This window comes from Vanessa tameamea, chromosome 16, assembly GCF_037043105.1.
Source record: "Vanessa tameamea isolate UH-Manoa-2023 chromosome 16, ilVanTame1 primary haplotype, whole genome shotgun sequence".
NCBI lineage: Eukaryota > Metazoa > Arthropoda > Insecta > Lepidoptera > Nymphalidae > Vanessa > Vanessa tameamea.
Genome location: NC_087324.1, coordinates 7,889,794 through 7,916,935, shown reverse-complemented (window position 1 = coordinate 7,916,935; position 27,142 = coordinate 7,889,794). Strand labels below are relative to the sequence as shown.

The following is a 27,142-nucleotide window of genomic DNA, read 5'->3' as shown; positions in this document are numbered from 1 at the left end:
TCAAGAATTTTATGATACTGGTTCAACAAATGATATATACAAATTAATGTTTTTTTTATACGAAATATCATATGTTGAATAAGACAGTTATGTTTATGTATTCTGTTTATTATAATAAATGTAAGGGTTTATAAATTAAACAAGGTAATAGCAAATATTCAATTATACATATTCTCTCTTTCTTTTTACAAACAGTTAACTTAGTTTTAACATATCTCGGTTTATAACATTTTTCATTTACATTAAATCTGAAATAGTACTCATTTCGCTATACAATAAAATATACATATAATATTTGCCATATTTGTCATATAATTATATAACAATTTATATTTATTTATCTATTATTTAAATGACACATTTCCCATTCTCTATTTTAATACATATTGAAAACAGAGTCCAAGGATTGGTCTTAGTTGCGAATTCGATGGTAAATTCATTTAAATATATTTTAGTATATAATCTGTTCTCAATATGTTATCACAAAATTATTTATGGTAAGATGAAATAATATCAAATATATATTGAGGCCTAACCTCTTTGGTCAGTATCTTACCAGAAACAATGATAATCTATAGAATATTGATAAGACTGTAAAGGATGGCACAATCATTTGTGTCAAAATATATTCTATTCGTGTTGCTAAAGTAATATTACAATTGTAACCATTACTGGCCGTTCCTTAACATTGGCAACGTGAAAACAATTACATTACATATATTTCGTTATTCACTGTATTACATTGTAACTAAATTCTAATTAAACAGCCACTCAACCAATCATGCACCCTAAATTCTTATAACACAACAATTTTGATTTGATAATTACAAGTAGGCAAATGTATGCAATGCAACCAGTGTAGAAAGTAGAGGTATTATTAATTACGCGGATATCATCGTTTATAAAATGGATAATTCTAAGAAAATTGTATATAACATAATGCTATCTTTAATCATTTTAATTTTAAATATTTAAAAAAGTTATCCTTGATAAAAAATTGTTATTTTATCCAAATTCCTGTACAAATATATTTTAAGAAATGGAAATAATTAGGAACACGTTACACAAATAAACTTGGATAAATTGCATTATGTTATATTCTTAATTATTAGCAATTTGTTAATTATGAAATAAAAATACTTTCCTAGCAAGTGTATTTCGTAATTTGTATCTAAACGAAGGAAGAACTACAAACTTTTATAAATAAGTGCAAAGGAATGACTTAATTAATGGGTGCCCACGCTTTGACTGCAGGGAATCACACAAATTCAGCTTTAAATATAATTGACGCACTAAATATAATCAAAGGCGCGGAAGAACATCGATTGTGCCAATAACTATTAAATTACATCCAACGATAAAACTTAGCTTAAAAGTTTCGTACCATTCGCGATTGTGCTTTAACAACTTCGATAACCTCGTAGCACCTCTCAATGAAAAATAAATTAATACTTTTGAATTTGGATTTTGGGAAATAATACTTTTTGTAACGAATTTTGTACTAAACGATTGTCCATCCTGTCGAAACCGGAGCGTCGCGCGCCCGTTTACAAAATAAATGCTCCTATCTTCATAATTTAAGTAATATCTTCGAAGAAACTACTATCCCACAACATTCAGTAAAGCGTCCCAGTCTTTTTAAAAGTTTATTTTCATCAAATTGAGATCTTGCTTAGACTTGATAGCGACTGGCTTGCGTGACGTCACTCGCGCGGGAGTCGATCAAGCGTCCCGTGACGTCACAGCGCTCACCGAGTCTTAAAGTTTGTGAGGTAGGCTTAGTCATGATCTAATGAAAGCGCCTTGTTAGAAAATACCGATTAATAAAATGAGATCTTTCATTACATTACAAATAATAATAATAAGACGATAAAACTAGAATTACATACATTATACAACAAATTATTAATTTAATTTTTACAACACCGTCCGTCGCCGACGTTGCTCATTACACGCTAACACGGTCGGTTAATATACTTCAACATACAATTAACAAGCACGTCATAGTTTATGGTACAATGAAACTTTCTCAATATCTAACCGTCCTTTTCCACGCTGTTTTGGCTGGATTTTTAAAGTTACGGAAGGTTTTGTGAGTCGTTGCAAATTACGGTGTTTTATATACATATATTTTTTATTTATTTCTAATTGGCGAAGGGTAAAACTAATTGCAAGGGAATTTAGAATTCCTAGTGCATTTAACAAAAACCCTTAAATATGCCCAACAAAAGATCAATGTGGTGTGTAAAAATTGTAATATTTTTCATTTAATGCAAAATAAAACATAATTTGCAGAAATAATTGTTAAAACTTTACCATGATTACTTAATATATAAAATCATTTTGATAATGATATGGCCATACTTTTTTCGTTAAATTTATAACGATATATGTATATTTAATCACAGACTCTACTTGTTTTATATAAGTTTTTTAGTTAATCTGCGTATTACTTTCGAGTATACAATAACTATACATTTTCTTACCAATAACGCACTTATAATTCTAAATACATATATTTTTAATCAAGCAATACTTCATACCTATTCTGACCAATAACTACAAAATATCACAGACGGCGTGTTTATTATGTATACATCTTCTCATAGAAAAGTTATGTGTGTATCACACATGGACGTCAAAAACCAATAGAGATGGCATCTAAAAACCATGACCATTAGACATATTTCTTTATACAATATATAATTGGTATTAACAACATTCATATTAAACATCAAATTATTTGTCAGAAGATTTAGTTCAGCAGAGAACCTACAGTCGTCGAAATACCTAAATTCTAAATTAACGAATTAATATTTGTTTTAATGAATGCCCGCTCTATCGAGCGAGACAATAAATAGGTAACGACACAGCGTGCGGATATGTCTGCAGTCACAACCATGGAAACAACGAAACCAACATGACTGCTCGTGAAACGAAATCCAGGAAACCCGCGAAACTACAATCAAATAAGATTTAAGCACATCACGACTATAATTAACGACCCAGCGTTCATTGTACCTTTTTTGTTTAAAACATGCACTGCTGTAACGGTAGATTTTAAGTCTCATAAGTTATCACAATATCTAACCTACATAAAGATCTGTTAGTTATTTCCTTTTGTGCTCATGTAAATTGGTTGCCTCGCAGAAGAACCATAATTTAGTTTGATTTGCTATTTCAGGTGTATAATTATGTATTTTGATCATAGAACTGTCCTGTTTTTAGAGTTCATGCAAGTTTTATATAACTTTGGTTGCATAGATTTAAGTTATTTTAAAATGGATATATATCCACTACGTTTATATGTAGGTATCTTGTAGCAAAATTATTAGCACCTATTGAGCATAATCGAGAGCTTTTTAAAAGTGTAGCGTACACCGTTAACGATTTTACTACACACGCTGTAACTGGCAACATCCTAAACATTTAGCAGTACTTTTTTCTTTAATAATCTACATTCGAATACTTATTTAAGGTTTATTCAAAAATATAATAATATATCAGGATATTTAACGAGTTATTTCTTTTCGATAACAAGATGGTACTAGTTACATTTAGAGTAGTTTTCAATAACTTTGAGACATTACGCTATATAGTGTATGTTGACCTATGTTATATATTTACAGTATTGTACACAAATGCGTATAGAAGCACCCGACAGAAAAAAGCACCTAGTTTCCGAATAGAATATTAAGCGTACAATTGTGGATTGCCGATCGCAGCAGAAACTTCATATTAACCTTAAACCTTTTCGTACAAACGTAACTTAGCTCGCTGGGGCGATCTATCTATATAGGTCAATTTGCATGGTACAAGCGATTACTATTTACTATTACGGTATCAGTCCCGAACCTCGTGTTAAATATAAAACAGTTTAGATTTTCAAGGCGAGGCCTTAAATCTAAATGAACAGTGAATTAGATTCAATTTGTTTCGTAGCGACGGCGAAAATTATCGTTCAACGTTTTTTTAAAGGCGGACCGTCTTCCAAGACGTCAGAGGCGGACCAACGCCGTTTGCGTGCATCCTCTTTCACACTGAGGTTTTCTGGATGTGTTTGTGGTGGTGCCGTTGCGAGACTCGTTCCCACTGTTGTTGTAGGTGTTGTGTGCTTACGTGCGACTAGAGACACACACACGTCACCAACTTGTAACCTCTGTACTCGCAGTCCATATCTTGCCAGAGTGCGCTCCGGTTTACACGAGGCCCACCCGCGTCCGTAAACGAAGAATGGATGTTCTACAGTCGATTCTAGCTCCACCTGAAACGAGTTGTAAAATACTTTATACTAAAATCAAAGTCATGGCATGAAAGATTAAATTGTTGATTAAAATTTAATTAAGTGTGGTCCATTTTTGATAACGTATGTTTCCAGTGAGGAAGTAAATGGTGCATTTTTTTTTGATTTTCAAAAGATATAGAATCTAAGCTAACAGAAACTATAACTCTACTTTTCTGAACTTACGTTTTTTAATTAACTTATTTCAGAAACTTACATTTCTGTTTTACATAATACGTTATTTGTATGTCAAAAATATCTTTAGATAATTGAATGCAAATCTTTACCTGTGAGCGATTCCTATCATATGTAAGGGTAAGCGCGAGGCGGTCACCGCGCTCATCTAGTCGCAGTAACGTACACTGCGTGAGTGCGAGGTCACCAGTACGTTCAGCGCTCATCACAAAGTCCTCCGTACGCATTTCCTCAACGCGCCGCAGCGTACCGTCCTCAAGCCTTATTAGTGCTCCCCGGCAGAAATACGGAGCAGGCGCGCCACGCTCGGGAGATGTGGGAGGTTCCTGAAAAGTTATGATTATTTACACGTTAATCTCATCTCAAAATCAAAAGTTTATTCGAATTTTAATCGTATAAATGTATAAGTACATCCACTCATTTCAAGTTGGCTAAGATTTTTATAAATGTTTGAAATAAAAGAACATTAAATAACAAGAAAAATTACCTCTCTTGGTGGAGGTTGGGGCGCCGGTATCGATACTGGTGGAGAATGTGGTGAGTGAGGCGCTGGTGACGGCGGCACGAAGCCGGACGTCGGTCGCGGACGCAGAGGATACGCCGGAGGTTGCGGCGCACGCGCCCTATACAGGTATGAGGCGTAGGAAGCCGGGTGCGCGAGAAAAGGCGCGTATGCGTTGGGTACGGGTGCGAAAGGCGCAGGCGCCGGCGGCGCAGGCATAGGGTCTCGCGGCCGCCGTGGCGCGTACCGCGGGTAGGGGCGCGGCGGTGGTGCTAGGAACTCCGGCGTCATGGTTTGTGGTGGATAAAGGTGGCTCAGCTGCAGCTGTCCCAGCTGGACCAGCGCCTCGCCGGGGAGGCTCGCCGAGATCATTGGACGAGCTGTAATTATAAAAAAAAAAATTAGTCTTAATCGATAACCAAACTATCTATCATAGGTAACAGTGTTATAATTGTAGATTTATATAAATATATTTGTTTTATTATGTTAAAAATCGAATATATATAATGTAATTTTTAGAATTAAACATCTAAGTAAGATCCTTGTGTGAGCCGCGTTTGTTGATGAGATAAGAATGTGGAACGTTCGACGTCAACATTATAAATAGATTTAATTCGTGTGCATAATGTAACTTAGTGTTCGAATGCTACGTGACGAGGAATCCCAATTTCCTATTGTTGTAAACGCCAGCATATTTATTTAACAGATTTTGTTCTTTATATGATGTTCGTGTAATACTCCAATTTTCCGTTCGAATAACTATTAAATATGATACTGGATATTTATAGTATTTTTAACTTTCGCATGTTAACAGAGAACTTGTAAAGAACTTAGATCACATCATCTAGCAATTGTATCAACAAAGACAGGGGATAAAAAAGTAGTTAGAGTGATCGTCAGCATTCCTGTGCGTGTCTGTGTCTGAAGCGATAATTTGAAGAACAAAGAACACTCTCTGCACCTGTGCAAACAAATGTTCTTGTGTTAGCGGACGTCTCATATCGCGGACGTAAAGGAGGGATAGTATATATTTACGCGAAGTACATGATTGTATTAAAGTATACATAATAGGCAAAATATGTACAGTTAGTCAATAAAATGACCAAAATTTGTTCTCGTTTTGTTAGTTGCATAATTAATTATAAATGATATATTTTTATTTTGTTTTAACAAGGGTTTAACAGCTCTATTACGTTTAAGTACTTTTAAAGCTGCTGGTTATAAATTAATTAAATGTAACTGATATTTAGTAAACGAGTGACAAAAAAGTGCTGGTTGATAAATGTCTAGTTATAAATTCAGGCAAATGATGTCTAAGAGTTACTCAAGCAACCTTTTTAGACTCGCCTGGTGACAAACGTCACTGACCTTGTATTTAGTAAAAAAATAACACAGTTTTATTCATTTCATTATTACTACACTGACAGATATTTTAGAAAATAATTGTTAATAATCTAGAATTGGACCATGTCGGATATTTATCAATGTTTTCGTTCAGTTTCTATATCGATAGCTTAACATTGTTGTTTTTAGGTTATGAGTCATTATTTTTTTATACGCTTTAAAGCTTTTTTTACTATATATTTTACAATTCCATAGAGAAACAATATATATTTAGTTAAAATAAGACTGTTTTAATAAGTATGTTTCTGTTATTTCCGCACGAAAGTGTCAATAAAAAAAAGGAGCTGTGCACTGAAAAAAAAACGTTGTCATGAAATACTTTCAAAGTTACCTATTATGTATGTATTTTAAATTAATTACAATTTGGTTTAGTACTTTACTTGTAGTAAGTACAAAACAGACTGATATTATTTTCGAGAGATGGGTATATATACTTAGTAATGAATATTAATTTGTTAGTGGAAAGGTAATGTCTAGACATTTTTATTATTATATAATTTTTATTTCTCAGTTAAACATATTGCACCTATTTTACGCACTTCATTTTTTTTTACCAAAAATGTTTTTAAATATATCTTGAAATCTAGCTTGAAATTTCCTTTGAACTTTGTGATCTTCAACAGCAATTTTATTTTTAATGTAAAATATAAGTATGTTAAATTTTCAAGCATAAAATAACTTTGCGATTAGGTACTGTGAGTATCCAGTTTGTCTCTAAATCAAATAAAAAATAAAAAGCCCAACATACAAAATTATCGAGCCAAATAGATATACCTAATATTGTTATTGTAATTTAATGCAAAATAAATTATTCGGATATTAAAATTAAAGTAATCAAATATTTTTAATGTAACGGCTAACAATTACGGTTATAAGGTGATAAGATTGCTTGATTTGTCCACGGATTTGTTTTACTATTGTTCATTTGACGCTTTGATTTCTAAGAAAATCGATTATAATGTAATGTTATATGAAATGCATGAACACAATACTATATAAAATTATAGTAAAGTTTTGAGACAACAAGGAAATAACTCGTGATCTTTCGCCCGAGAAAATGAGTCACAAAGACGTTAGTCGTGACTAAGTCGTTAAAAATTCAAGCCAATTAGTTAGTTTTAACCACACATTCGTTCCGCCTCACCGTATAGCCTCCCGGGTTATTTTTGTTATCCTTCTAGCGCGGGGTGAATCAAAACCGCTCGATTCAATAAATATCTCGATAATTTTCTTAATAACTGATATATTTCACATTCTCTTTAATTATATAATACTATAAAATTGTCGTTCGTAAACCACAACATTCAGTTTTTGAAGATATTATTGTAATGTATGACATTATAGTAGGTATATTATTCGATAGCAAAAATCATATCAATATTTAATATTATCGTGAGCGAGTTTACAGTGCACCTCTCGGATATATGAAAAAGAAATAGATAAAACACGATGATGTATTTTGGTATGCTTGGAAATAATTTAAAAGTTTTTATCATATGCAAACGAATAGCAGTTTTATTGTATTATGTAAAGGTTAATTTTGGAACGATCTAAATTTGTCAGTCTCACATCCGGCGCACTGTCTCGCTTGTAATCGGGCGGCGTAGGCGCAAGGCCGCGAGTTCGCCGCCCGCGTGGAAAAACTTGCTATGAATGGCTTATGGTAACATAATATTATTGGTCGAAACACTTACACGTGGCGCCACTAGCGCATTACCTATAACTAGTTTTAAAGAAATACACGACTAATGACAAGTCGCAAATTAAAACCCACTGATATTTCAAATAAAAATAATTTTTCTTACTGAAAACAAAATTATATTTTTTAGTGCACGAAGAACGTGTCATTGAACTATTATTTTAATTAATACGAAAATTGTACAAAGTGTAAAACTTAATTTAGGCGTTATTACATCCGATATGAGTTGCAACACTTCTTAATATTCGAAACGTTACTTGTAAATGTAGATTAAATTCTTCGACGTAACGATTAAGCTGTTTTGCTGAAAATGTGAAATGTAGGTTAAGGTTGAATATATATTTTTTAATTTAAGCTGATAATATTTTAATTTTTTTTTTTAATTAAACGACATGGGCGACTATTCGGATGTACATTATTTACTTAAAATTGTATGAATAGTTTAAATACATTGTTATCGAGGAGTCTTGTTTTACATACTCTTGCACGAAACGTTAAATTAAAGTGTGATTGATGTTTTCCCTATTACGACCAAACAAAATACAACTTTTGTGTTTGTAAATGTTTACTCTTATTTGAAAACAATAATTAAAAGAAAAACATATGATTTGTGCACAACGTGAGCCGTACCTAAATGTTGGTGAGTCTCACGAGTAAATAACAACAGTGTAGATGTAAAGGCGCGGTCGATAGGGCGCCGCACGCCGCCCGTAACCCACTTCCGTCGTCCGTGACCTTGCGGCCTCCATTCACGTCTTACCCCCGGGAGATGCCACCCAACCCTTTCCCAACCCACACCCCTTGGCTTTAGCTAGACTGCGATTTGCTCCTTGTCACATGTTTGACAACATTTAAAAGTGTTATTTCTTTATTTAATAACCTTAATTAAAATTATTTAAATAAGATTAATAAAGTTAATTAGTTTAGCTTATTATTTAAATATGATTATAATTGATCACGTAAATCTAATTTATGTATATATTGCAGTGTTATTGTCTAATCATGATAATGTCACTGTTGACTTTATAATTGAAATAGCAAGTAACTGCTCGTAAATTTTCCACAGCTGGACAAAAGTCTTCTCTCCTATGAACGCCAAGTTGTGGAACTTTTTCAACCACGCCTATCCGGTGAGGTTTTGTGGAATTTATAAGAGCACGTTATTTTGTCAATCCTCTTAAATTCAAACCACTTCGAGGGGTAATTTCAGTAAAATTATAATTAATTTATATATATTAAAAAATTAAAACATTCCGATATTAAAAAATGGCGGTGCATCCTTTAAACTTATTACTTACTGCTTATTATCCGTTGGCATATATGCATTATGTATATGTACATAGAAATTGGCTAAATATAAAGTTTTAATTACCTTCCTGTTCATTATTTTCCTCGTGATGATGCGACATCAATAATAATTAGTGTTTTGTCATCATTTAAATATAAACTACTAGATCAAAAACAATTACTTGATGGTAGAGCTTTGTGCAAGCCCGACTGGTTAAGTAACGCCCACTGATCATATATTCTATCGCCAAACAGCAATAGTTAGTGTTGTTTTCAAGTTTGAAGGGTGAGTGAGCCAGTGTAACAAAAGGCACAAGAGCCAATATCTCTGTCCCCAACGTTGGTGTCGTATTATCGATTTGAGGAACGATTAATATTTCTTACAGTATCAATGTCTATCGGCGATGGTGACCACTTACCATTAGGTGGCCCATTTTCGTCCGCCTACATCTTAAAAAAAATGAAAAAACTATTCGGGCGAAAACAAAATGTAAAGGTTAATTAAATTATGTTTATAAGCCGACGAAAATTATCGGGCATTGGAGACTTTTCTGCTATGGTCCTAGATATAAAATCGAAAATATTTTTTATTTTTAACTACATATATTCAAGTCTCAGCTCGGAGAAGTCGTAATTTTGTCAGAGCACCGTAAACAAACCATTAACTCGAAGTCTTAAAAACTATAAATATCAATAAAACACCTTATTTTTAGTCTAAGGATCCATTTCCCGGTACGTTTTTATTACCCTGGTCTAATACCGATATATTTACCAGGTTTATTATAAAAATATTCAAATAAGTTATAAGTCTGTAATATAAGAACAAAACATTATACCTACATACGCTCAACAGAGTGTTTACTATCGTTTGCAGTTGCGCATAGCAACACCGACGTACGTCACTGCCTTCCTAGTATGTAAGTAGGATGACAAGGATAGAAAGATGTATTGAGCTAATTTGGCATACGTAAAACGCTATTTACGAATATTGGCATCGCCTGCAGACAGAGGCATGTGCGCAAATGTTAGTATGTTTGTTTATTAAATTGTTGTTACGCTCGATACTACATGTCGCTTGCACCTGTTACGTCCAGCTGTCGTGAACGTTAAAATTACGTTTGCTTTATAGTATTCAAATATCCTTTTGAAATGTCAAAAGCCGTTTACTTAATGAATTTATTTACTACTTAAGATATTTATTTAAAAAACGAATGTATATTTTTTGTCGACGAGAAGTAAGGAATTAACGACAAATTATCTATTGAACATCGCACTCAAATTTGTTTCCGGGCATATTATATTTTTTTTATCTTTTAAAATGCGAATGAAATTACAACGGTGTTACCATTATTAAATATTGACTATAATGGATATGTTTTGCTTTATTTTTAATGACATGATCAACAGTGATTAGAATGTATTTGTGTAAGAGTTTACAAAATACAAAATTGTTATTAATTTATTCTATTTTTATTTCTAGTTATCACTCGAGCTACAAAATTTCCTAGAACGTTATAATAGCTTTATTATGACGTGGAGCGCGGCTAATTGAACTGGAATACATTCATATGTATGCGTTTAATAGGTACGTACGTGAATATTGCATATGTAAGATTAAGAACATTGATTGTGTTGGGGTCGTAACATTTGATATATAATTATATGTATTAGCAGGTTATTTTTATCTATGTTATTAAGTATTTTTAGTAGGAATTAAAAATATATTAAAAGTATGAAAAACATATCATATATGAAACAGACAAGTATATTGAATCAATGGCCTTTCTCTTGGATAAAATATAATATAATAAAAATGTAATGACCTCAGTTGCTCCATATTAAACAAGCAAGGAAAAGCTTCGAATGTCAGCTGTATAAAAATCGTATAGATGTATCTGTAACTCTGTATATACCAACGCGAGTTTAAGCTTGGGTAGCGCGGCTGAATGAACGTCGTTCAAGTCACGCGACGCCAATTACGTAAACTCCAGTTGCCAACGTAGCCCGACTACTCGTTTGCAGTAAAAACACGATTGACGTCTTAATTGTATTGTAATAATGTAAATTACAATTACTTATATTTATTTATAACCATTTTATACTTGTTGTAATAAACTTGTCACAACGCAAAAAAATACAAGCTGCTGAGCTTTCACATAAAAGATTTGGTTGAAGCGATTTGGACAATCATATTTACTTCTCCTTGAGCTGTTACTTGTGTGCTCAAACGGTTTATTCGAATACTAACAACAGTATTATTGAGTGGATCATGCAAGAGGAGAGCCGAGGCAAACAACCCCGCCTACACGAGCACCACACGTCGCGTCACCCGCTGCCACGCCGACATCGACACAAGTGTATTTACATGCCCACCATTACACCGAGCCGCGGATGGCCGAGCGCCCACGCGCATCGCACGATATACAACGTGTGAACTATCATTGGTAATAGGCGCCATCGAAGCCGAGAAATCGTTTAAGAAATAACATCTAACTCGCCTAATAGACACGAAAATTTACAGTGTCGACAATTTAACGAGTGATAAACACGAAAAACTATGTTTGTTCGGGAAGAAAGTAGTTTCTGGCAAATTTCACGCACGATTTGAAATTCGAAGCAACCGATTTTAATCGAATCGCTGCTGTATTAACATTAATTATTAACGAGCTATTAGCTAATTTTGTTTGAAATGAAGTTGAATGCAATTAAAGTAGGTAATATTTTTTAAATAATATTGCAGCTTTGTTCGAAAGAAACAAACACAAGTCAAAGTTTAATTGACAGGAGTTTAATACTAATAATCAGAGGATTAATTTATTGTATTACATTGTAATGTTACAATAATTCTAAGATCATTGTTACTGCGGCCGTATTAACGATGTTAATATCTAAATGGGAAATGATGATTGTGTCATCGTAACGTTGTTAACGTACGGTCGTTTACAAAAAGCGCAAATAAATCAAGTAAATTTAAAACGAAACTTTACATTTTGTTGCATTTCGAAGAGAGTATTATTGTAGTGTATAAGCATAAGCTAACCAATAAAAGAAGGAACCTAATATAAAACAATTTAAAAATTATCTTTGGAATAAAATTAAAACAAACCTAATTGTTTAGGTAAAATGTGGCTGGTAGTCGGCTGTCAGAGCCCGCCTACATTCGCCCCCGCTCAAAGCACGCTATTTTCGAGCATTTCTAGATTAGGCACACGGATAGACTGCCTAGTGCCTATGCTTTCACACAGAAATCAGGTCGGATGCTTTTTAATATCCCCTTTTCCATTAAGCGAGTTATGTATTTTGGTTCAGCAATTGGGTCGCAAGCTGATGCACTAGCTATTTGTGGAATGCAGATATGGATATCCATATGAAATTACTTAAAAGAGAAATATGTTGAAAATTTTGCTTTATCTATAGTATTCATATGTAGCTCGTTTATATATAGTCGACCTCTAGGGCTCTAGGGTACTTCGACGAAAATATGACAACGAAAATTAATTTTTCATTGACCCATATACGTAACATAACCGTAAAAATTGAGCAGACGAACCATGAAAATGTTACACGGCTCGCATGTTCACAATTTTAGTGCCCCAGGTGAAATTGGCTGGGGCCAAAAATAAACGGAACCAACTACCTATATAATGACGAAATCATAGAACAATGTCTATGTACCAAATAATATTCTAACTAAACATTTTTCAACACGGTCCACTGTAAAATTGAAATTTCATCGCAATATTCAAATGTATTTCACTAATTACAATAGCAAAGCAACGTAACGTAAGAGGCCGAGTCTTGCCAAGCTTTCTAGTTAAAGAGCTGTCCAAACAAAAATAGTAAGATTGATCAATCGTCCGCGTCAATAGACATGAGACGACGCCAAGTGCTTTCCCGTGGCTTGCCAACGATGCAACATTATTATACTTTTATTTCCTCCCGATCAAAGTGTCCTCGGAATGTTGAAGGCAGCTCTCACAAGGCTCGGGTATGCGTTGGCAAGACTCACGTAATATTAGCCATCTATATAAGACAGGCGACAACTCTCATGTCCTATTTTGTATTATTTGCAAACACTACGATGCTGACCTCGTGTGAACAGTTATTGTTTCACTATTGTGATTCCATTCGTGGTGGTAACATGCGTAGGCGAATCTCGCGTCCGTTGAATACTAAACGTTGATCTGAGCGGCCGCGTGACTAAGCCACCTGCAGGATTTACCATCGATTGTATGCTAAGGAGCTCAAGTGCCGACTCCATACTAGTTTCTATCATTGGCATTCCGTGCACTGGAAACTACCGTAACTTTTCAACTAATAGTTAAATCAAACTAACAATGAACTAGCTCTAATATGAGAATATATTTATCTAAATCCACATTTATCTGCAGCTGTTCTTAAATGTTGATTGTACCTTTTTTCCTTATATAACTTAAATTATAAACTAAGCACAAAGTGATATGAATTGAATGAGGTAACGACAGAGTATTTAAATACAAAAGTAACAAAGTGATTCCGTGTTTTAGCAGAAAGCGATAATCTAAAGGTCACGATGTCTCCGGAGCATAAACATACCAAATAAAAACATAGATTGTACTAATGATGTAACGTGTCACGTAGCGCAGCTGTTTTTGAAATAAATCAGTAACAAGTTATGTTCACGTGAAAATAAATATTTTTATCAGCAACAAAATAAATGAAGATTGTTTATTTCGATTGACACGTGAAGCAAAGACATAAGTGTTGAAATAAATTTAAATTATATATAATAATGCAGACAATTATAGATTGTATTAACTGTCTGCGATGATTATGTCTAACGTCTGTATTGTCTTTAAAATAAAATATATATTTTTTTATATAAATTTGAAATTAGAATATTACAATATATTATGTTGGTATAGAGGTGTGATTTGATTTTATTATTAACTCAAATAAGTAGCGATCTGATCATCATGAAACACGTTATAGTCTATAAAATTTATTATATTTACTATGAATAATATATTTTTGAGCGTAGGTAGTCAAAAACAATATCGATCATTTTTGGCAGCGTTTACCATCTATAAAATACCTAGGCCACAAGATTCGTTGATGAAGGGGAAAGTATCAACGGAATAAAAAAAATAACCTATAATCATCTAGACGTCGATTGGCAATAGTCTCAAACCGATACCCTCAGTAGTTTTCACGTGATTGATGCACGGAGAATACGTAAATATATATAGGTTATATATAGGTTAATCAATTAGAGAAAATTACTATATTATATTATCTATTTATAGTCTAAGTCGGATAGAACACTTATGCGACAGTGTATAAATTTTTTTAAAATAAATAATAATAATTATTTTTTCATTATTATGTAAAAATAAACGGCGTTGTAATCTAAATGTTATTTAAATCTGACAATTAACAATTTTCTATCACAAATCGAATGACGTCAATCGAGTTAAGTGCTAACATTTCGCTTTACTTAAAGAAATCAAGATAAAAACAGATAAGACATTATTGCCATTTGAAGAAATATAGAAATAAATAACGTCACAAGTATTATCAATATCTAGTGAACATTTTGCATAATAGTATTATTTTGCAATGCCCGTTATATAATAATTGAAAAACAATCAACTTCGCTTTAAGACCAATTACATTATTAATATCAATTACACATACGCAATTCAACAATTCAGCCCGATCCACAAGTGTTTGTTTTTATTGTCGCTACTGTTCAACGACGAATGTGTGTAGAGTTCTCGAAAATTGGATTGACGTGTAATGTAACGTACATTGCTAGGAATTGCGAGGATGCTATATCGATATATACATATATATATATTGCTGTCATATTTTGTCCGTATCAGACTTCATGTAAATGATATCGAACGGGTAAAAATAACAAAATCAACCATCTATCTTCATTGGAAAGATAAAATAAAATTACGCACAACCGTATCATAGCTTCATAACTGCTTTATCGAATTACTATATCTGTAATAAGAGGATTAGATAGGTTTTATTTAAATTTAGATAATTATTTTTTAATCTGTAGTAACTGAAATGATAAGATACTGTTATATTAATACATATACATAATATGTATTGCATGCAACAAGAACTTCGGTGCCTCCATTTTGAACATGGATATTGAAAACCTAAACACTATCTAATATAAACTTAAACAGACAGAAAAAAAACCGTTATACCTAGTTAGAAAATGAGCATTTTTACTATTAAAGTATAAAAACATTGTTTTGGTTTTTTGTACGAATTACCACAAATAACATAAGTCGTTATTTGTTAATTCGTTTTAAAATATTTATTAGTTTGTAAAGTTTAAATTAAAAGTTTATAGATTCTAGAATATCATTGTAAATTTTGTAACCCGTTTAACTATCACGTAACTAACTACATTGTTACTGAATAATTAAACCTAATATTTCCTGTTAATCATGATGTAAAAATATGATATCGAGTTTGAAATTAGCGATAAGCATCTAATTTTAATATTAATCACAGAATCATAATATGTATCTTAAGTTTCTTTGCATGTGTCATTTTTCGAAATAATCACATATAATTTTGCAAGTACGTATTTCATTTTTTTTTTTTTTGTATTCTTACAATTTAGAATTTAATTTTCTTCGATAAAACGAGATATTGTAATAACATAATGAAACAGATAAACTTCGGTCGTCTCTTATCGGTACGTACAGACATTCGTCCGACCTAAATATATAGTTTCAAAACAATAAAATTGCTAAAAACATGTCTCTCCAGTAGCCAAAAATGTATTAAGCTTATACTGTTCAATTGCCTTCATTACATTAGAAGGCACGTAACACGACCTTGTAGCGACTTGGAAAATACAGATTATATTTATGTATAATTTATTATATGCTACCGATATAGTCAAGCTTTACACGAACACAATATATGTTTAACGAATAATTTTCTTAAAATATACAAAATGAATGGTATAGTATTACAGTTACACAAACATTTCATATAGATAATAAGTAGAATTTCACTATTTGCAAAAGAAAATATCGCAACGTAAGCTGTCTCGCTAAATTTCTGAATTTTACCACATGTATATCCAATATCCAATAATAAGGAATTTATATACTTTTTATATGTATGTACTCGCACCTACTGTTATTAAGGATATTCTGAGTACCAATTATATTTCTATCGTGAAAAAGTATCATCAGTGCGCGAAAAATATTTAAATTTTATATAAGTTACGTATTAGAAATAAAAAAAAAAATATATAAGTATATTTTATACAAATGTTTTTTTAATAAATCATATTCTACTATTTTCTTGACTCCTAGACAAAACATACGATAAAGTTAGAATATATAAATGATTTATATTTGGAAACAAAAACAATTTATTTTCAACTAGCAACCCGCCCCGGTTTTGCACGGTTGCAATGCTGATACTAAATATACAAAAGATTGTCTTTATATACAACATTTACAGCTTTTTTTCATTAGACAATACAAACTGTTATCTATCTGCATTGATGTTGATTGATTTTATTGTTGAAATCGGTAACATCTTCGAAAATATTCACTTAAATTACAAGCTCTATTGAAGTTACTAAATCGGATAACAATTAATGCTATATTGCTATATCGCTGCGTAAATAAGCCATAATTTCTCGTAAAAAGTAAAGGATAAAAAATCACGCTACATATCTCTAAAATTATTATTAGTGTTTCTCTACTATATTATGCATGTATTCATTCATTTAAATCTTCCTCTTGAATCACTCTATCTATTAAAAAATACTGCATCAAAATCCGTTGCGTAGTTTTGTAGATCTAAGCATACACAGGGACAAACAGCGGGTAGCGACTTTGTTTTATACTATGTAGTGAATCTTGTTATTTTGAAATGCACATTTATAAGGCATAACCGATTATAATAAGTTATCGGTAAGTTTTAATAAACAATCGCAAAGTATAAATATTTTGTGTATTCAAGGTTAACATGTTTTTATATCTCAAAATAGACAATGTGAGTTTACATTACGTGTGTTGACAATTGCGCACGCGCGTTTCAAGGAAGCATTCGTCAATGGGCGGGGAAGACGAAAGCGAACAAGACCGTATTTTCAAACGTATTTTTCAAAGAAATTGCGCAGAAAAATGTTATAAATCAACATCCTCATTTTACATAAACATCACTGTGTATTACAAACAAAAAAAATATTTTAAATTTATAAAAATAACTCATTTTAAAACATTGGAAAGACTAAGTTTTTTATTTTTATAATCATACAGAATATTGATATTTACTAACAAAGTCATAATAATTTATGAGCCCAATACATAATAATATCAAGCTATGAATATTCAAAGAAAGATTATGTTACATTACAAACTGTGCTTTGATATCCTATTCATCAAATGAATGTTGGAATATTTTGTTGTTTATTTTTTCCAAAAATAGAATACAATTTATATGCTTTTTGTATTTTTTTTTATTTCGAGATTTGCGAATATGAAATACGTCGAATTGAAATATGAATATTGATTTTGGTTAAAACGTGTAGCGTACAATATATGATCATATATTATATGATTGTAATAATTGTAAAGCGAAACGGTATTTACATGAAATATATATGTAATTTTATATGTAAAAAAGTATTGAGAGGAGACTGTTATACTATTTACCCTATCGTTAGACTGGAAAAGATACCCAATTGAATTGAATCTACATCATAGAAGTATATATAAACGACTTAGCAGTTCCTCGTACTATTCCTAGACGTCCAATTAAAAAATCCTTTTGGACTCCAACATCTTAAACAAATTTTGGTAAATATGTAACTCTTAACAGACTCATGAATTCGTTTAATGACTTGTCAGCTAACGGCGATATTGACATCTTTCATAATAATAAAACCAATTTTGTTAGACAATCCTAAGATCTCATAGTAGTTCGATCTCATACCTTATGGTACATGTAGTTATTTATTTATTTTTTTAATTTTCTTTTAAATTCCTCAGTACAGTATTTTATCTTTCTTGTGTCTTTACTTCAATCGATTATTATATAAATTTTAATAACAATAAAATTTGATTTCATATTTTATATATTTAGTTAATTTTAAATGCTTAGTGATAAGTTGATGGTGTAACTTTTTCAATAAATAAATAAATGAAATCACAACCATAACAGTCAAAATACAGGTATATATTTTGACTATTTTTGTAGATCTATAAATATGCTGTCCGATATTAAGGTTACAAGTATCTGGTATTTAATAAAATATATATAGACTTGTCTTGTATTTAGAACATTTTAATGTATCTAAGCGCGATGTAAACGCATCGTGATTCGGGGCGCCAAATCAATTATCAAAGTAGAAGTAGCAACGCAAGGACGTCAAAGGCCTGAAATTTATCATAGTTTGAATGCCATGATGGAATTAATAGTCAACATTGAACTTGAACGCGGTGCGTGCGTGACGTCAGCTACACGTGCACCCCGCAAGGCCGCGCCTATCGCCACATCGCGCTAACTAACCGTGAACGATGAACAACCATGCCAATGATTGGCGAATGTATCGATTTTTACAGCTAAATGAATGATATTCTTATAAAGGCTCACGTGAGTTACTTGGCAGATTTAATTCGGAAAATGACTTTAAAATATTATCTCAGACTATCGTAATACTTTAATAAATAACATATTAACTGTGTAGTGCTCTAAATTATATATATGATTTTAGTCAAGTAATGATACCATACTACATAAAGGAATATAATTATTTCGTTTCAGTTATTATTCGCATTTAATAAGGCAATAAAGCAATGATGTTCATAAAAATAACGTCACGGATCACGTATGCTACTTATTTAGGTATTCATTTGTTGTTTTTAAACTCTTAAATGAATATATTCTCACTCAAATTGTCGTAAAATGATGATGATGTTCTCCTGACAATTTTCGACCACGTAGTCAATTTTCAATGTAGAATAGGCAACTTCTTAGAAGATTTTATAGTACTCAAATGTGTGCCCAAACACAGGTGCACTTTCTATTTTGCTACTCTCATTATTCGATGAAACGCCATTCTGAAGGGTTTGAAAACAACGTGTATTCCGAGGCACGTTATACACTGGCAACTTTTTGACTTCGGACTGCAAGTGAAAAATAACTTTTAAGTGGCTCGACCTGGGGTATGAATCTAGAACCTTGCTACTAAATCATTTAGGCAGCTGGTCGTAAGATATTATTTACCAATCACGAATTTAAATAGCATCATGGTGGGAGTTAAAACATGTGATAAAAAAAGTTATTAATAATATTTTTTTTCCAACTTTTATTCTTCTCATTATATCATTAAATGCAAATTAACATAGATATTATTATGTTTAAAAAAATGTATAGAGCGGCGTATATTTTTTCATAATGATACCTAAAGGCAGCTATTACGATCATAAAAATATTTAAATTATCTGCTTTTAATTGGTATGATTTAGATACTTCATTAGAAATAAATGTGTAGTTTTTATATTAAGACCATATTTATCCGTTAATGTAGATAATAAAGTTTTTTTTTTAATATTCATTCTGATTTTAAATGGTTTAGGCCTTTTTTGTTGCCAAAAACATAAATGAATTTGAAACATTCAGCGTGTAGAACGAATGTGATACTAAATATACGTTAAATATTTATGCGCAACAATTTTGGAGCTCTGGAATTACATTTATATTTTTCTCTGCCGAGATAACTCGCGAAGCTATATGTCACTCACACGTCTATCAAATCTCATATTATAATTACAAATTGGATTAGGAAGTCAGTAAAAACAAAAATCAACTTGAAAGGTCACGATCAAAAATTTAAAAGTTTATTATAAGAGCAACGAAATATTTAGAAGTAACAAATTGTTGTTTGATTTTCAGATAGCTTAATATCAAAACGCTATTTATAATACAACTATATTACAACAATACATTATAGTAAAACTAGTTTGTATTTACTACATTATATTCAATAGAAATTGAAGACAAATATATGAACTACATAAATCTTAATATTTGGAAGGTCAAGTAAAATTAAAATTTTCGTTTTTACAATATTAAATAACTGCTAGTTGCTATACAAAACAAATAAAATACAATATTTTATACTTCGATCATTCTATCGATTTTGAATTTGTTTTTTTTTTTTAAATAGTGAATAAAATAATGTAAATGCTATATAAACGCGGCGATGGTAAAAGTTGCACTGCCTAACAACATAGATGCTAATTTTATCTATAAGTTGACCAATGAATTTATGTATCGTGTTCTTGCATAAGTCGTGTATTTCGCAAACTACTACGAACCGCGAAAGTGGTGACGCAACCAACAGCCCATTGATTAGACTCGTGAATGTAACTGGTTACCTAATCTAAGTAATTCCTACTCAACCGCTATCAGTGTATTTTAATGATCGATGATTTTATTACGTACTTTTTTGAGTTTTTATTTCTATTTTTATAATAATAGTGAAGGTCCATACGAATTGCCATTATAAATTTCGACATTTTAAAGTATCGATAAAACAGTATCTAATAAAACGGTTATATAAAGTGATTCGAATGTATTTCATATGTATTTGTGGTTAAGGAGCAGACGGACCACCTGTCATAGGACATGAGACATGTCATGCTGGCATGCTCTACCAACCCTGAAACATAAGTTAGTATACATGCCTGCAGTTATAATTGATTGCTTAAATTGTTAGATATATGAAATAATTTAATATAATAGACAAATAAGCAAAGAGATGATGCAATATATATAGGTATTAATTTAAAAAAAAATAGTATCAGAAGTATATAGTATTTTTTTTTTCGAATATTTGCGTATTTCTTGCCTTGACAATATTGCGTATATAATAACGATTTTTCGTTTTCGTATATATATGATATGCTTAAAATTATTATAAAATATATGATTGTAAAATAAACAAAAAAGAACAATATCTTATTTATTAATGTAATAAGAGGTATAACTATGTATAATAACATATATACATATATTAGTGTGCCTATATATAGTGTGTAAAATTTCGGTTCAGTCGTTAGTGTTGTTGGTTGGTTTCAAATTCAGTTGTAAGTTTTGAGTCATACATACTTATAGGTGAAGTTAATGAAAAAAATATCAAACTTATCATCGCCCTCAATACCAATTATTCAATAAATATCAAATTTTTGTAACGACATTTAGGAAATACGCGAGTCTCAAAATATATATTCACATTATCGAATAGTAAAGATATATACATATAAGTTGATTTCTAGATTTATCCCAATAATTATAACAAGGCTTATTGAACTCTGTGATCATTGCTCTACATTTTGTCGCTAAGAAGATACTGAGGTTGCATGTTTGTTTATCTACAACATATACAAGAGGTAAAGGCACACAAACAAAATGTGCCTAAGGGCCGAGTTGATAAACATCGCGCCACTAATTTTATTGTGTCCAATACAACAATGTGTTGTGTTGAATATATTTAAATGCAAATTGCCTTGCGTTGTAACTATTGTTTGTTTCGCAGAAATGATATGAGGATTAAAATCGGAAACATTTTCTAAAATACAATAGTTGAGTGTGAGTTGCAACTAAGTTTATTTGAAACGTATCTTTAATATAAACTACTCAAAATATAAAAATAATAAATTCCGTTCGTAAAATCGATGGAAACGATGGAAATATATAATCTCTTTTAGTAGTCGTTGACGAAAAAGTCACACAATGTTTAACATAAACACATCAAGGTTGTGTTGTGACAATTTAATAGTTAAGTAATTACACTAACGAAAACACTTTGTTTCTCTTATTAATCAATCAATCCCTAAAGATAATTAAAATACCTATATAGGTTCCGCACAAAACAGCATACATTCTTAATCATTATCGCTATTTGCAAAAAAACTTTCTTAATATATGTTATAACTACATGAAAAAAATATGATTCATAAAACATAGTTAGGTACATCTGAGTCGAATATTTATTTAACACGTATGTTCCATTCGTTCTTACATCTACGTTAGGTATTGAAATGTGGTGAAAACGATAACAACGTGCAAAATATACTGTAATACGAAACAGTGGCACCGTCGCTACTTTCAATGTTGACACATTGAAATAAGATACCGTTCTTTCGGTCGTGTGAATATTATTCTTTTCAATATGAACTTGCACGACCGCGCGATCATCTTTCATTCCTTTTGTCTCACAGTTCACAGATCTTTTAATTTTAATTAATTTAAGATCGTAAGAGATTTTTATGTGGAATCTGTTATTATTATAACATGATTTTAAGTCTTTTACGGATTCATTTAGAAGATAATAATTAGTTAAATTTACTTATGAGTTGTTACTTGTTTTAGTTGTGACATATTTTTCATATATCAATGTGGAATATATTGTAAATATAATGAATATATTATAAGAAAACATTAAAACAATAGTCAATCTTTAAAAGTTAATGACTTCCCAGATATTTTATAATGGTTGTCGAACTCTAACGATTGACAAGTATCATTCATTCATGTGCGTTTAAATATACACGCGTTTAAAAGTGCAGGTATGCGAGTTATCGAGGTTAATACGGTTGATAGCGAAGATATCGCTACGTAGGCGGTAGCTCGCTCCTTGATAATAGTCGACACACGCCTGTGCATATGTATGTGTGTGTTACTGCTGTAAGTGCACATGTGTGCTATCGGCGACACAGACGATGATAGCTCTTTGTTTTCTTTGCAACCGCCGCATGTTATCTGACAGTTGGTCGTTTATTTTATAAGATATCATGTGCTTTGGATTATAGGAACCTTTGATACTGGCATGGATGCGAATTATAATATAGATATTATATTTATCGTATTTCAGTTAAATTATTTTAACAATTTACGAGAATTACACTTTACAGTGATAACAATGATTTGTGACATTTACACTATAAAACAACTTTAAAATATTAACTTATAATTATAAGTTAGTATTATTTTAAAGTTTATTGTACGAAATATTGTACGATTGTTTATACATAATCGTTATAACTTATAACATTACAAAATTAATAATGAAATATCCAAATATATTTTAATTATAAAACAAATTTAAAAACTTAATTAATTGGGTTCGCATAATAAAACAATACTGCAAAACTAAAATAATAATAGTGTATTAATTTGATGTACACTTCACGAATAAGAATGACATTTTACTGCTAGTTTGAACCTAGATGTAATGCATAGTGACTTGTGTATTTTTCTTTTGTACAAACTGTTTATTCTTCGGATATCTTTACGAGGCTAATGGTTCAACGTATGCGTAGCATTTGATTGGTTAACATAATATTACTAGTAATTAGTTCTGATATGAGCCTACATAATTGTTTGTTATTATGAACAAGTAGCATGTTGTAAATTAATTACTAACCCGTGTATTTGACTAACGCACAATGAATTTACATTGTATTCTATTTATAAATTTGATTTACGTTATTAATTTATAGTTTTTTTTATTTGGTGATAGAGATCCGGGACAAACATATTATTAATATAATTAATGATGACCAATATTCAGTACTTTAAACAAAGAGTTATCACAATAGCAATACAGAATATAAAGTAAGATATATAAAACTGTGTATTCTATTTAGGTTTGCTTCAAAGCAAAATAAATTCTTCAATTTAATTGTATATAATGACATACATATAACAATAATACATACAACATACAAAATATACATACAACAATAAACAACGCAACACGCGATACTTCAAATAGTTGGAATAGTTCCTTAAATTAAAGATTTCAGCGGAAGACATGAATATAAAAGCAGCTTCAGATGCAGTAAAAGAGGTCCCCAAAAATCTCTCTGTATCGCGCTACTTTTCTCTTCTCTAAAGTATAATATAACTTTGAATTTTAGATTCGTTTAAAGCATTTAAAAATGTTTTTTAACTTTATGTAAGTGCTTTTTGTTGCTCTCGGTGAAGTAACAAGTTAGCATAATTCTCAACCATTGTTTTATTACTGTAAATAGCCTCGATTGCTTGAAAGCGCTGGGTTTTGTTTACATATGTTTTAAGTCATTAATTAGTCAAGTATTTTAAGCTTTGTCTACGTCAATGGTTGATACATTGGTCCATAGCACATTTTATGTATAATTGTTGATTTTGGAAGCGTAGTTGCAAAATGTCTAGCGGTATATATTAAATAATGTATTATGTAAAAATATACAAAAACTTTGATTTGTATCATCTACTAAATAAATAAATTTCATATTTCGAAAGAATTATATTACTTCAATATATAATATATGTAATGGTACATTGAAGACAGAGTGAAGGTGGCCAAGTACATGACTTAAAAGCACTAATTATAATAAATCTCATTGTACTGAACTAAATATATTTTTGAAGAGAGCACTATACGTCAAGAGTTAATTACCCTATATTGAATTTTGATTAAGTTTTTTGAGAAATGTTTTATTAGACAGAGTTAACTAATATAATCGCATAATGGTAACACACTAAACATACAACGTACAGACGGAGATATAGATAAATGACATATCATTCATAAATATAATATTATGTGCAAACAATTCTTGTACGAGTGATTTCCTTTATCGAAGGTCACATTATTAATAGGTCGTTACGTAACGCAGGATGCACGTTTTCTTGTATTTGGCGAGTAATATAATAACACTTTCTTTATTACAAACTTTTTGGCATGGATTGTGAATTTACGTCTACATTGCTTTGAGTGTAATTATTGTATTTTATTTACCTACTATGTTGTGTATGTGTTTTCATGAAGTTTATACAAGTAATTGAGCAATATAAATGTTATAAATATTGTATGATTTATAATTAGTTCCGTTTCTAAAGATATAATAATATGAACCGCCTTGTTCTAAGAACTCTACCTTATAAAGCTGTATATCTTTTTAAATGATAATAATTTACTGATACGTTATAAATTGTAGTATTTGTATGCATTTGCTTTAGTCTACGTAGCTGTTTATATTTATGTAATTTGATGACAAGATTTATTATATATTTAATGTAAATAATTCTCTAAGGATATTTTATAAAGTATTGACAATATTAATTATATATAAAAATAATGTATACAATAAGTTATGAAAATGTATTCCGTTCGTATTACCGGTACAGATGTCGTGTTAACCCTTTCTTGTGTAAGTTGGGTCAAAGTTTATCGGGGCCGGCTACTACCGACTATGACCGCGTACTTTTCCTCCTTGTTCTAATTTTAAACCATTAATTACTATTGGAAACACTGTTTGTAGTAAGCGATAAGCGTGAGTGATGTCTTAATTAATTAGTCGAGGCTTCGCTGTAATTGACAGATTTAAGGGATGTCACTCTAATGAAATTAGTTGCTATGGTATGTATCTGTATGTCAGTTTTGTGTTTGTTCGTACTTTATCAATTAATTATTATTGTTCGTTGAGTTTCTAAATATTCCAGTTACTTGTTACGATCCGTGTAGTAGTCTTTTAATATGATAGACAATACACGTGTTTCAAATAGTTTTGTTGTAAGTAAGCGAGGTAAATACTTTTTATTCAATTGTTTTCGTTAATAGAAGGTCAAAAAAGCGCTTAATGTTTCTTAAGCAGATAACTCTTTGAAGACTTTCTGAAGGTTACAATCATTTAAACAGATTTGTTAATAGCACGTATGTCGCTAACTATCAGGTTAAGGTAAAGTCATCGACCATCACGCAAGGACGACTCAAACGAAAATAAATACTATAAATTTTGTATTTATGATTCAACTCAAGATTTGAAGACAACATGTTCCAACTGTATTAAATTATTTGATAATAATGAGCCACAAAAAAACGATAGCAGATACAATTAAAATGCTTATTAATACGGCCTGTCTACGACAGGCAGGTAGCAGACGCGAAATATAGAGCGACGGCGGGCGGGTAAGGAGGAGTGTTGTCGACACGCTCAGAAACAACCTAAATAAAGCAGGCCAGCAGGGAGTAGCCAACATCGCCGACAGCCGTCTCGCTGGACGCGGAACGCGGCGCACACACGCGGCCCGTGGCCCGCCACACACACTCGATGCTTACCGGCTCACACAATCTCGCCTCACACACACATCGCTCGCTAGACGAAAATAAAATCCACTCGTTATGCGCCATGCAAATAGGAAGGCGACGGGACATAATAGCGTGAACCGACCGACTGAACGAGTAGATCCTTACGTTTCGTGGCACTGTCGCAAGACGGTCACGGGCGCAGCATCTCAGGCCGCGAGTCACGACGATTCTCGGTCGGAGATCTCATCCGAAGGCGCCGTCCTCCTCTCTGAACTGGTTTTGTAAGTACGCTCGTATTCCGATGGAAAAATACACGGCCGAGACGTCCACTAACATTCAGCACTCGCGATATCGCGACTGTCTCACTGCGGTCACTCGGCAGGAAAATCAACGGGCGGAGATTAGCATGAATGATATCATAAGATCGTCGTCACGAGCAAAACGCGAAAAAGGTGCGACGTCGGTGCGGGTCGCAGCGCGACTGGCGGCGGCACTACGCGGAGCCCCGTGCGTAGTGAGTGGCCGTGAGGCGCGGGGACGAGGAAACCCGGTGCGAGTACGGCGCGCCCGGCCCGACCCACGCGAGGGGGGCCCGGGGGAGCAACTCACGCGCGGGACGGGGGGCGCGGATTAATCACGTAGTAAGTATACCCCCCG

The 27,142-nt window shown here is 31.9% G+C and overlaps 2 protein-coding genes across 3 annotated transcripts in view; one reads left to right on the top strand and one right to left on the bottom strand.

Annotated features, from left to right (window-relative positions):
• Positions 1-148: 148 nt before the first annotated feature.
• LOC113403079 (sterile alpha motif domain-containing protein 1-like) lies at positions 149-27,033 on the bottom strand. Of its 2 annotated transcripts, none has more exons than XM_026643520.2 (4): positions 26,651-27,033; positions 4,965-5,359; positions 4,570-4,803; positions 149-4,264 (listed from the first exon to the last, which is right to left on the bottom strand). In XM_026643520.2, the coding sequence occupies exons 2-4, from the start codon at positions 5,349-5,351 to the stop codon at positions 3,962-3,964; spliced, it is 924 nt and encodes a 307-aa protein (XP_026499305.1). In that variant the 5' UTR covers positions 5,352-5,359; positions 26,651-27,033; the 3' UTR covers positions 149-3,961. The 2 variants fall into 2 exon arrangements, with proteins under 2 accessions (XP_026499305.1, XP_064073347.1); XM_064217277.1 differs by lacking the exon at positions 26,651-27,033 and adding an exon at positions 26,516-26,636.
• The window catches only part of LOC113402931 (pyrimidodiazepine synthase-like), a 186,134-nt gene continuing 164,848 nt past the window's right edge, over positions 5,857-27,142 (top strand). Inside the window, exon 1 of the mRNA XM_026643294.2 lies at positions 5,857-5,868. The gene's annotated coding sequence lies outside the window, so the exon portion shown is untranslated. The remainder of the gene's footprint in view (positions 5,869-27,142) is intronic.